Source organism: Eumetopias jubatus, unplaced genomic scaffold (genome assembly GCF_037043125.1).
Source record: "Eumetopias jubatus isolate StellerSeaLion01/CBP00866 unplaced genomic scaffold, mEumJub1_p1.0 scaffold_5, whole genome shotgun sequence".
NCBI classification, from domain to species: Eukaryota; Metazoa; Chordata; class Mammalia; order Carnivora; family Otariidae; genus Eumetopias; species Eumetopias jubatus.
Window position 1 is genome coordinate 38,793,565 of NW_028274811.1, and position 12,216 is coordinate 38,805,780.

The 12,216-nt window shown below is 34.7% G+C and overlaps 1 protein-coding gene across 4 annotated transcripts in view; it reads left to right on the plus strand.

Moving 5' to 3' along the window:
- The window catches only part of RBM27 (RNA binding motif protein 27), a 69,336-nt gene extending 60,169 nt beyond the window's left edge, over positions 1-9,167 (plus strand). For all 4 annotated transcript variants that reach the window (XM_028119067.2, XM_028119069.2, XM_028119068.2 and 1 more), the window contains 2 exons: positions 7,383-7,493; positions 8,717-9,167. In XM_028119067.2, coding sequence (XP_027974868.1) covers positions 7,383-7,493; positions 8,717-8,800 — 195 coding nt within the window. In that variant the 3' untranslated portion in view covers positions 8,801-9,167. The remainder of the gene's footprint in view (positions 1-7,382; positions 7,494-8,716) is intronic.
- The last annotated feature ends 3,049 nt before the right edge of the window (positions 9,168-12,216 follow it).

Here is a 12,216-nt window from a genome sequence, read left to right on the forward strand (position 1 = left end):
TCTTGGTTTGCCTCTTTCTCTTTTTTTTCTTTTGCTCATTTGTTTCTTCAGTTCCACATATGAGTGAAGTCATAATGGTATTTGTCTTTCTTTGACTTACTTTGCTCAGCACAATACTCTCTAGTTCTAGTTCTATCCACGTCACTGCAAATGGCAAGATTTCATTCTTATAGCTGAATAATACTCCATTGTCTGTGTCTTGTGTGCACACACAACACATCTTTATACATTCATCAGTCGGTGGACCCTTGGACTCTTTCTATAATTTGGCTGTTGTAAATAATACTGCTATAAATGTCGAAGTGCATGTATCCCTTTGGTTTAATGTTTTTGTATTCTTTGGGTAAATATCCAGCGGTGCAATTGCTGGATTGTAGGGTAGTTTTGGAGAGCAGAGGTGTAGTTATATTTTTAACTTTGTGAGGAACCTCCATACTGTTTTCGACAGTGACTGCCCCCAGTCTGCATTCCCACCAACAGTGCAAGAGGCTTCCTCTTTTACCACATCTTTGCCAGCACCTGTTGTTTCTTGTGTTGTTGATTTAAGCCATTCTGATAGGTGTGCCTCACTGTAATTTTGATTTGCATTTCCCTGATAAGTGATGGTGAGCATCTTTTCATGTGTCTGTTGGCCATCTGGATATCTTCTTTGGAGAAATGTCTGTTTATTTCTCTTGCCCATCTTTTTAATTGGATTATTTGTTTTGGATGGGTGTTGAATTTTATAAGTTCTTTATGTATGTTGGATACTATTTATCGGATATGTCATTTGAAAGTATCTTCTCCCATTCTATAGGTTGCCTTTTAGTTTTATTGATTGTTTCATTTCGTTGTGCAGAGGCTTTTTATTTTGATGTAGTTCAGAATTTTTTTTTGCTGTTATTTCCCTTGCCTCAGGAGACCTATCTAGAAAAACACTGCTACAGCCAGTAGCAGAGAAATTACTGCCTCAGCTCTCTTCTAGGATTTTTATGGTTTCAGGTCTCACATTTAGGTTTTTTAATCCATTTTGAGTTTATTTTTGTGTTTGGTGAAAGAGAATGGTTCAGTTTCATTCTTCTGCAAGTCAGTGTCTTCTGTGATGTTCATTGAAGAAAATTTGGAAAGCATTCAGTTCCAGAAAGAAGAAAACAACTTTAAGTACCTTAAATTCTTTTGATAGGAATGTTTTAGTTTTCTTAAAAGTTATATTGTGTACATCATTTGAAGAGCCAAATGGACATAGTATCTACAGAATTGTTAAACAGTCTCCTGCTCAGTTTCTCATTTTCTTTTCTTTAAGGATGTCTACTTTTAAATCTTTTAGCTGATTTTTGGGGTATTTTTTCATTTTTAAATAATGTGATTTTACTGTTACTTCTTGATTTTTAAATTATAAGCATTATATATTGATATTAATCCTTTTGCTTTTCAGCTCCCCAGTTTTTTTGGCTGTGTTGTATTCTCTCCTGTTTTCTCTTTTCTTATGGACTTATGCCTTTAAAAAATAAATCACTTTAGTATCATTGCATATTATGGATGCAATGCACTCTTCTGTCTGTAGCCAGAGAGCATTTTGAGTCTTAAGAAAGTCAAAAGGTTTGGAAGTGTGATTGATGAATGATGACTGACAGAACTGGCATCAGTTTCTCATCTGGGAAAATGGTTGGGCTAGATAAATTTCTCTCTGAGTAACTTCTGCCTCTAAGGTTCCAAGTACCTCTGAGTTACTACATGTAACTTTTCATTGATGGCATATAATTGATTTTCTCATATTCACGTATATATCGGTATATATTATTTTTTTGAGTTATATTTTGGGGGGCAGCACACATGTACAAAGTGTAAAAGAAATAAAAGTATATGCAGTGAAAGATAAGGTTTCCTTCTATACCCACTCAGTTTCACTCCCCATAGGTATTTATTGTTTTGTGTTTCTTACATATCTTCTTGAAGATATTCTTTTTGTATATATGTATCATTTTTGTCTCTCTTTAACACAAATGGTGGTATGTTAAACAGTACCCTCTTGCATGTGCACTTTTCATTTCATATGTGTTAGCTTGTTAATAGAGATGATGCTATATATAAGCGCACGTGGTGTTGCTCTGTTCTTTTTAATGGCTGCATGGTATTTCATTGCATCAATGTACCACACTGGATTTAAACTGTCCCATAGTGATGGAGAGCTAACTTTTGCCTACTATATTTCATTATTTCAAGCCATATTATAGATCTGTGTGTGAGATAATATATATGTGGGTATAGAAAATTAATGTATTTTAATAGATATATGACATTTTAGAGGCCAGTTTTAAAGTTGTTAAAGTACTTTTTAACAAAAAAATGAGTACATGCAAATAGTTTAAAATATGGTTAATCAGAAGTAAAAATCTCCCCTCTTTTCTTGATCTCTGCCTACTCTTTAAAGATTTATTTATTTATTTTAGAGAGAGAGAGAGTACATGAGATGGGGGAGGGTCAGAGGGAGAAGCAGGCTCCTTTGCTGAGCAGGGAGCCTCATGTGGGACTCGATCCCAAGACTCTGGGATCATGACCTGAGCCAAAGGCAGTCGCTTAACCAACTGAGCCACCCAGGCGCCCTCTCTGCCTACTCTTAAAAGGTAGTCAGATAGCTGTACAGAAAAAAATTATTAATATAAGAATATATACACAAAGTCTCTCACTTGAAAAAATTTACCAGAGTGGGCTTATATTATAAATACAGAGCTGCATTTCAGGCCTTTCTTTTCTAACATAAGTATCTTAGCTGTTTGGTGTTTTCTTATAATTATAAGGATAATACTCAATTTAAAATACTTACTGAAACAAACTATACCAAGTAGAAATGTATATAATTCAGTGATTTAGCAGAAGGTAAACGTGTATATACCTACCCCTCAGGTCAGGAAAAAGAATATTCCCAGCCCCCTTCTAGTCACTGTTTTCTCTCCTCCTTAGAAAAGTGACCATTATCCTCACTTTATGATAATCACCTCCTTGCTTTTGTTATACAGTTGATCCTTATTATTCATGGATTTTGCATTTGCACATTAACCTACCTAGTAAAATTGTTTGTAAGATCAAAAATCAATATTCAGGGTGCTTTTGTGGTCATTTTCAGACTTTGACGGAGCCGTGAGAAATTTGAGATACCCGATGTACGTGTTCCCAGCTCAATTCAAATAAAGTGATGCTCTGCCCTTCTTGTTTCAGCTCTCATACTGTAAACAGCTGTCCTTTTTGCAGTCTATTTAGTACCACATTTTTCTCATTTTTGTGCTTTTCATTGGTGTTTTTGCTATTTGAAATGCCCCCCCAATATAGTTTTCAAGTGCACTGTTGAAAGTTCAAGAGGGCTGAAATGTGCCTTATGGTGAAGATCTGTGTGTTATGTAACCTTTGTTCAGGAATGAGTGCTTTTAGCCAAGTTCGATGTCAGTGAATCAACAGTGTATTTTAAATAAGGTGTGTTTAAATATAAAACAAGGTTATGTATTGATCAGTTGAAGAAAATGTTTTCAACAGAGGCTCATAGGAACCTAACCCTCTCTTGGCCCCAGGAGCAGTGGTTCAGTATTTGCTAATTCTGTGCTTGCAGTGAACTTCATACGACTAGTGCGAATAATGAGAACCAGCTGTAGTTTTATCACCTAAATGTGTGTTCCTAAAGCTGATAATATTATTCTTTTTTAAAAATGTGAATGGAACCACACAGTCTGTATTCTTTTGTGTCTGCTTTTTTCCCTTAACATTATGTTTGTAAGATTCATTCATGTCACATGTAGCAATAATTTGCCATTTTTATTGCTGTATAATTTTCAGTTGTATAAATATAACATAGTTTATTCTTCAGTTCTCCTGTGGATAGGTATTTGGGTTATTTTCATGAACACTGTTGATAGGAGTATTCTTCTAGATCCTTCATTGTATATGTGTATAAATTTATGTTGGATATACATGGTATTATTGAATGAACTACATCAGTTTCATTAATGTAGATCCCTGCCAGTAGTGTGCGAAAATTCTTGACTTGGTATTATTAAAATACATATTTATTCTAATCACTAATCTTGTTTATTGTTGTAAGTTAGATGTGGGAGTTACATATTCTTAATTCCTGACTGCATACAAATTAAATTTCTAATTCTTCCTCCAGTAGTTTATATGCAGTACATTTAATGCCCTAAAATTCCTTTTGGAGGATAGAACTGCTACCTTCTTTGGAGGGCAACCCAGTAAATATAGGTTAAAAAATCTTTATCACTTTCTCTGGTTATAAAAGTAATATATCTTTTTTTAAATTTTTAAATAACAAAGTCTAAGGTGACTATGGTTGATCACACTGTATTATATAATTAAAATTTGCTAAGAGAGTAGAACCTAAATATTCTCATCAGAAAAAAGGTAACTATATGAGGTGATGAATGTGTTGTTAATGAACTGGATAGGGAGAATCTTCACTCTTTATATGTCTACCGGATCATCATATTTTACACTTACAGATATCCTTCAATTTTGTCAGTTTTACCTCAGTAATGCTGGAAAGAATTCAAGTAATACCGAAGTGAGCAAAATAGTGAAAAAGTCTCTCTAATTGGGCTGTGTATGTTAAACAAATAAGGGCAAAAGATGTCTACTACACACATTACCAGATTTTTTCTCCGAGCTTATTGGGATCTAAGTGACATACAACATTGTATTAGTTTAAGTTATACAACATAATGATTTGATATATGTACATATAGTGAAATGATTACTAAAATAAGGGTAGTTCAAATCCATCACCTCACATAATAAGAATTGTCTTTTTCCTGGTGATGAGAGCTACTCTCTTAGCATCTACTTGATTTTTAAAAAAGATGGTAAATGTATATTTGGATGGGGCCATTTTGTTACATCATTTTAGTATGTCCCATTGAGTTAAAATGTTTGGTATCAGGGTATAAAAATACAGCCCCCACAGGGATAATAGAGTTTTTCCTTAGATCACAGGCTGATTTTTGTGCAGACAGTAATTGACTTGGTTACGGATCTGGCTTAACATGCACTCTTTTTTTTTTAATTTTTAATTTTTAAAAAATATTTTATTTATTTATTTGACAGAATGAGCACAAGCAGGGGGAGCAGCAGAGGGAGTGGGAGAAGACACTCCCCGCTGAGTAGGGAGCCCCCCGCATGGGGCTCGATCCCAGAACCCCGGAATCATGACCTGAGCTGAAGGCATATGATTAACTGACCCAGCCACCCATGCGCCCCCACCTTTTTTAAGATTTTTGTTTATTTATTTGACAGAGAGAGAGAACATACACTCTTAACATGCAGTGATCTGAGTGTTCTGTGGAAACATTTGGCAAAAGCTTAATGACATTTATCAGCATTTTTCCTAGAAAAACTAGAGTGAACCCCCATTTTTAGAAGAACCATTTCTATTTCATTTTTCAGGATTGAACCCAGAATTGGGGATATTCTGCAATCTAGCATCATTGATAGAAAAGCTGTAGGAATGACTGAGCTTTCACTTTAGTGATACTTTGGGGCCCTATTCTTTTGTATCTGTTGCTTTTTCTTTGAAATTTTTCCTTTCTCTTAATGAAATTTCTTGGGGGGGAAGAAATTGGGTGGTAGTACTAAGAAATACATTTGAAACTGAGCAATTTTACCTTGAGTTAGGAGAGTAGGTGTTTAACATTTGTTGAATATGTAGAATGGCTGGTACTTGTCGTTGTATGGCATTTCAGAAGAGGAGGTGGAAATAGCTTTATCAGCTATGGGTTGGGCTCTAAGAGATGCTGTGACAGCAGTAGGCATTTAAAAAAATTACACTTTTAAGTTTTCAGTCTAACTATGTAGACTATCAAAGCCAAAGACCAGCAATTGTATTAAGATAGTATTTGTTGAAAAAGGATCCTAGGGAAAGAGGGGAAAAAATAAAACAAGATGAAATCAGAGAGGGTGACAAACCATAGGAGACTTTTTTTTTTTAAGATTTTATTTATTTATTTGACAGAGAGAAGACACAGCGAGAGAGGGAGCACAAGCAGGGAGAGTGGGAAAGGGAAAGAAGCAGGCATCCCGTGGAGCAGGGAGCCTGACGCGGAGCTCAATCCCAGGAGCCTGGGATCATGACCTGAGCCAAAGGCAGACGTTTAATGACTGAGCCACCCAGGCGCCCCACCATAGGAGACTCTTAATCATAGGGAACAAACTGAGGGTTTCAGAGGGGAAGGGGGTGGGGGGATGGGGTGGCTGGGTGATGGGCATTAGAGAGGGCACGTGCTGTAATGAGCACTGGGTGTTATATAAGACTGATGAATCACTGACCTCTGCCTCTGAAACTAATAATACATTATATGTTAATTGAATTTAAATTTTAAAAAGCATGAGATTAACCAACAGTGTCATTTGCATAGCTGTATACTTTGCTACACACTTTAATAATTTGTATGTTAGGGTGTATATTAATTTGTTTTTTGGTTTAATGCCTTTTAATATTTATAATTGTGCTAACAATGGTTTGCATTTGGATAGAACACTCACATTTTTCTTATGGACTCCTTAGAGCAATCCCAAAATAGGAAAAAATAAAAGAAAGCTGAGATACTTTGATATTAAGCAACTTATGGAGGCTCATTATGTTCAGTTACTTGCCAGTTAGTGGTAGAGCAGGATCAAGATTTTCATCCTAGCATCTTGTTCAATACTCTTTTTAAAAATATATTTATTTTTGAGAGAGAGAGTGAGCACGAGTGGGGAAGAGGGACAGAGGGAAAAGCAGACTCCTTGCTGAGCAGGGAGCCCAGTGCGGGACTGACTCAATCCCAGAACCCTGGGAACATGACCTCCGCTAAAGGCAGACACTTAACTAAGTCACCCAGGCACCCTTGTTCAATACTCCTGATGTCAATAAAATCATGAGCAGAGAAAAAAAAAAAAGATAGTATTTGTTGTTTTCATCATGACTTTTGTAAGTGGAGTGACAGTGTCATCTAAACCAAGACAAATTTTAAAGTTAACATGACATAAATACAAGTCATAAACTAGGCAAAATAGTATATGTGGTTCTTTAATTAAAAGGGACTTAAGGGTTGCTGGAGGGGAGGTGGGTGGGCAGATCGGGTAACTGGGTGATGGGCATTAAGGAGGGCACGTGATGTAATGAGCACTGGGTGCTACATGCAACAGATGAATACCTGAACTCTACATCTGAAACGAATGATAGACTATATGTTCACTAATTGAATTAAATACATTTAAAAAGGGAGGAGGGGATTTCACTTTTTCTAGCTCTTACTGGAGATTGTACAGATCCACTTTACTGTTTTCCTCCCCAAGTCATTATACTTTTTAAATAGTATACAATTTGAATACAGACTTTTGTGTTTTTCTAAAATCTATTTTAGACTGCAAACCAAGGGTCAAAATTCAAAGACCGTCGGCTACAAATATCATGGCACAAGGCCAAGGTGCCTTCTGTATCCACTGAGACCGAGGAAGAAGAAGTCAAGGAGGAGGTAAATGTAACAATTGAAAATAAGCATTCAGTTAGATTGTTTCTGAACTAGTATTTTTCTTGACATTAAAGTAAATAAAATATTGTTCTTTTATGCATGCAGTAACTTAAGACTAGTCTACAAGTTTACTAAAGAATCAGAACAGTTGCAGACATAAAAACCTCTTTGGGGGGATATTTTCTGGTGTAGGAGAGACTTTTTTTTTTCTTTTCTCTTTGCATTTATTTGGCTTTATTTGTGCTCTAAAAATTTTTATTCTGGTAAGTGAGGACATGGATTACATGAACAGATTTAATTTTAGCTGGTTGTTTTAGCTTTTTGTTCATGTTCCATAAGTAATAGATTTGAGGTTCTTATTTTCCTTCTGTGTACAATTGGTTAAAATGAGAGTAAGGAAGTGGGAATAATAGGGAAGAAATATGAAAACCAAGGACTTAACATAATAGAACTGCTAAATAATGAAACTCTTAAAATACATGAAAAGTAATTTTGTTTTTTTATTCCCTATTTCTAATTTCTTTATTAAAATGGACACTTAGCCAACATTGCAAATTATTCCTGATTTGTTGTAATTTTGGTTTAAAAGATGTTAGCATTTATGATTGATCAAGAGTCCTCTGATTATGTGGGTAATTTTAAAAAACAAAAGCAGAAACATTTCCCATGTTTAAAAAAAAGAAAAGGAAAGAAAAATCTTGATGTTTTGGGAATGTTTGTAGATATTCCTACTTTGTGTAAGATTGTAGATTTTTATGTAAGGTTGAGAATGTTGGCGTCATGGGGAAGTTGGTATGTTCTCCATTCACAGATAATTGGATATTACAGGAAAGGTTTAGGAGGTTGGTCACTTATTTTCCTTCTTTTTAAGTTAATGGAATAAAATTAATTTTAAATTTATTTAATTTTATTAAATTAATAGATTAGTTCTATCAAAACCATTTCATAGATTTTTTTATTTCTCCTATACTAAACATTCATATATTATTTTCTTTATTTTCCTGATGGTATTAGAATGGAAATCTGTTAAAACTAGCAAAATTAGCAAGGGGGAGGAGAATGTATATATGTTAAAAAACTGTTTTAGGTGTTTTTGCCCTGACGGATACTCTCAGTGCATCACTTGTAAATCCAGCCTGGGTTTTGTATACTAGTCTATTTGTCCTTTGGCCTAATAACTTAACTTTCTTGTACCACTAAGCAGATTTTACCCTCTCTTTCTTCAGGAAACAGAGACCTCAGATTTGTTTCTGCATGATGATGATGATGAAGATGAAGATGAATATGAGTCTCGTTCATGGCGAAGATGAAATCTGATGCGAGCTGTATAATTTTTAGGAATATTGTTTAGAAGAACAACTTTTTAAAATTATTTAAAGAAGTCAATGAGCCAAAAATTTTTTTTATTTTTCTTTTCCACACAGTAGGTTTAAGGACAGCAAGTTTGCTATTTAAACACATCTCATAACTGTTCATGATATTAAAGCACCAAAGGCCTAGTGACTTTTACACAGTTGTGAAGATCCACAGGAATGATACGGATAATCTCTAGAGCCTTATTTTCCACACCACCTGTTTTGTTGCTATTGGTGTTGGATTATGATGTAAATGACAGGGTGTTCAGAAATTTTATTTTGGATTATAATCTGATAAAATTTCATTAAATGTCAAAATCGCCTGGAATCTCTTAACTCTCAGCTATTACGGATGGGTCGTCAGAAGGAGATATTTGTAATTAAAATACCCTTTTGCTTTCAAGAGTTGTCTTGGAAGAAGAAAAGTAAATTTATTTTAATTTTTTTACTGTGGAGGAGCCCAGTTTGTATTCAATCTAAATTTTTGAGGTGGGGGGGTGTTTATGTGCAGTAGAAGTACTATTTTAGTGTAAATCAGACTGTATTCTTAAATGCTGTAAGGCAGTGGTAGCTAGCTCCATGGTATTTCCATTCTGTCATCATATTAACTGTCCTGGATTTATGCTACTGATCCTTAGTTTGCTTTGAAATTAGTGAGTATTGGTTCAGTTGGTCCTCTTTAAAAATATTCTCAGAATGTAAAAGGCTTTCACCTCTTGCCCCTTTCTTGTCCCCATTTTCTTTCTCCTGCCTTTTTATTAACAGCCCTGACTTACCCACTGTTGAGATAAGTGATTCTTTTAGCCACCAAAAGTCAGTCCCCAATAAAAAGTTTAAACCAGCACCTTGATAAATAAGTGATGTTTTGATGAGACTAATGGAAGGTTTCCGGGGTGGGGGAAGAGAGTCACCAGCTTTTCTTTTTTCTTTTTCAAAGCTTCAGTTTAGTTAATAGTTATACAAAAGAGTTAAAAAGTGTTTGAAATTCTTTTCCTAAATTTAAACCATGATGGTGAGGTCACTGGGGATAGGGTGGGGGCGGGGTGGGGTAGGGGGATGGGGATGCTAGTAATAAATGGGAGTCATAACTTGACTTTGATCAGATGACTTTATATTTTCATAATTTTGTAGCTTGTTGCTATCCATGAACATATGCATCCTTCAATAGACAGTTTCCTTCACTGTGTGCATTTTTACTGTACACTGTATAGAGTAGAGTATCTGTTAAGTAAAATATATATGTAAATTTATGTCCTTGTGTTCTGAATGTTAGAGGGAAAAGCAGAGGAGCAACACTACACTGTATTGACCCCTGGGAAAATAAAATGATTAATGTATATAGGATGTCACTTTTTCAAGGATATACGCATCTATGTTTTTATATATGTGTGGTGTGAAAATTTGAAACTTCCTGTTGGCTTCAGAAGGTTCTTGGTGATTACTATATCAAGGATTTTGTTTCCTGAGGTAAAGGCTGTTTCTCAAAATAGAAACTGTTCGCTAAGAAACCTAAAACCATCAGGACTCTAGATTTACCTAGCTGTAAGAAGTTAAATCCCACGTTCTGATTATCTTTTCTCTTCCACGTATTTTCCTGGAATGATGTCTCAAACCAGGATCATTTTTTAGTTCATGTAATTTTCCCTTCACAATAATAAGGACTTCCTTTTTCTAGGTTATTATATTTCTGATAACACTGAAGCTAAAATAAGCTCATAAAAGCAGGAAAACCTTACAACGGGGTACCTAGAATAAGCAATCTTGCTCCTTCCTCCTCCATTATCTCTAATGAAATTTTGATGTCTGTGGCTCAGTTGGTATATATTTTGAAAGATTCATTGTGGTGAATATTTTGAGTCCTGACAGTTTAAACGTGATAGAGGGAACAAAGGATTTATATATTTTTTGTACAAAGTTTTTTCTTAAACTGTATAATTTTGTAAATAATTTGTTTGGTTTTTTTGTGTACTAAACTACCAGCGTATAGATTTCAATAAGAATTGTTGTATTTTTGTATTTGGAAACTGAAAATTACAGTAAATTAATGGAGCTGTAAAAGAAAATTTTCAGTAGACTGACAGTTTAGCAGAATGAGATTCCTTTTCATATGATTTTTCTAACTTCAAAGTTGACATCGTTTGATAATACTCTCAGCCTAGAGTTGAAGATTTGACTTTTTAGTTACTGGGGGAGAGGGGATGAAAGAAAAGGGTGTTCAAGTAAAGAATAGACGGACACTGTATTCAGGAAGATTTGAAGCCCTTTCTATAAAATAGTGTAGTTTTCAATACACCTTAAAATAGGACAAATAATTTTAAAATGTCCTAAGAATCTAAGCCATATTTGACTCTCCAAAATGAATTCAAAATATGGGTTAAATATAATATTAGAAAATTTAGTTAAGGTTAGCATAAAATAGTTGAATGTATGTTTTTTTCCTTTAGGATTTTTTCACCCCCACCCTCAAAACCCCAAGCCCTAGAATTTCTCTTAAAAGTGAGTAACTACCACGGTTTGTTTTCCTGGCATCTTCCCTTACGGAAATAACATACTCCATCTGAGGCAAATTTTGTTCTTGTATGACATCTAAGAAGCTGATGAGCAGTAACAACCACCAGTCTAGATAGCCTGGTTTACTAGTGGGTTGCTGCACAGGCTTAACAAGGTAACCTTAGGGAATACAGAATTTCCCTCACTTTCTTCGTGTTGTAACATTGGGAAAACATTGTCACCAGCTAAGATGATAAATTGGGAAACAATCTAGTTAGGTAGGTCCGCGGTGATGGGTCATTATTTCAAAAAGAAAAAATCATGTGAAAAGGAATAGTGGTTCCTCTTGATGTATAGTATGCCTGTATTATAGTTTTTACAAAATTGTGAACTTGTGTAATAGTATAATAGGAGATATTGTTGAATTTCTAACTGTTTATACATTTAAATTCATATATGTAATGTTTGTTTTATCGACTACAATCTGAATTTCTAAGAAGCATGTTGACTTTTGCAATAAAGATGCAACATGGAATGGTTCACAATTGGAAAAAAAAAGATAAAAGTATTACAAATTTAAAATAATTTGGAAAATTTATGAACCATTCCAAAAATTCTAACAATCACCGAAAGAGCTGTAATTCTGGCTTGTTCTGGAAAGAAAGAAAATGTGTGTGTATGCTTGTTTGTATGTGAGAATGAGTGAGCAGTGGATATGCCTGTGTGTTTCATGTTGGGTTCATGTGCATGAGAGAATGCACTCAATATGAATTTGGGTACCGAAGTCCCTGGCTATTAAATATTCAATGAATTCAAGAAGATGTAATGAACAGGGCAGTCTTAAAAATGAATGAGAAGGGTATTGAAGTGGTAGTTGTGAG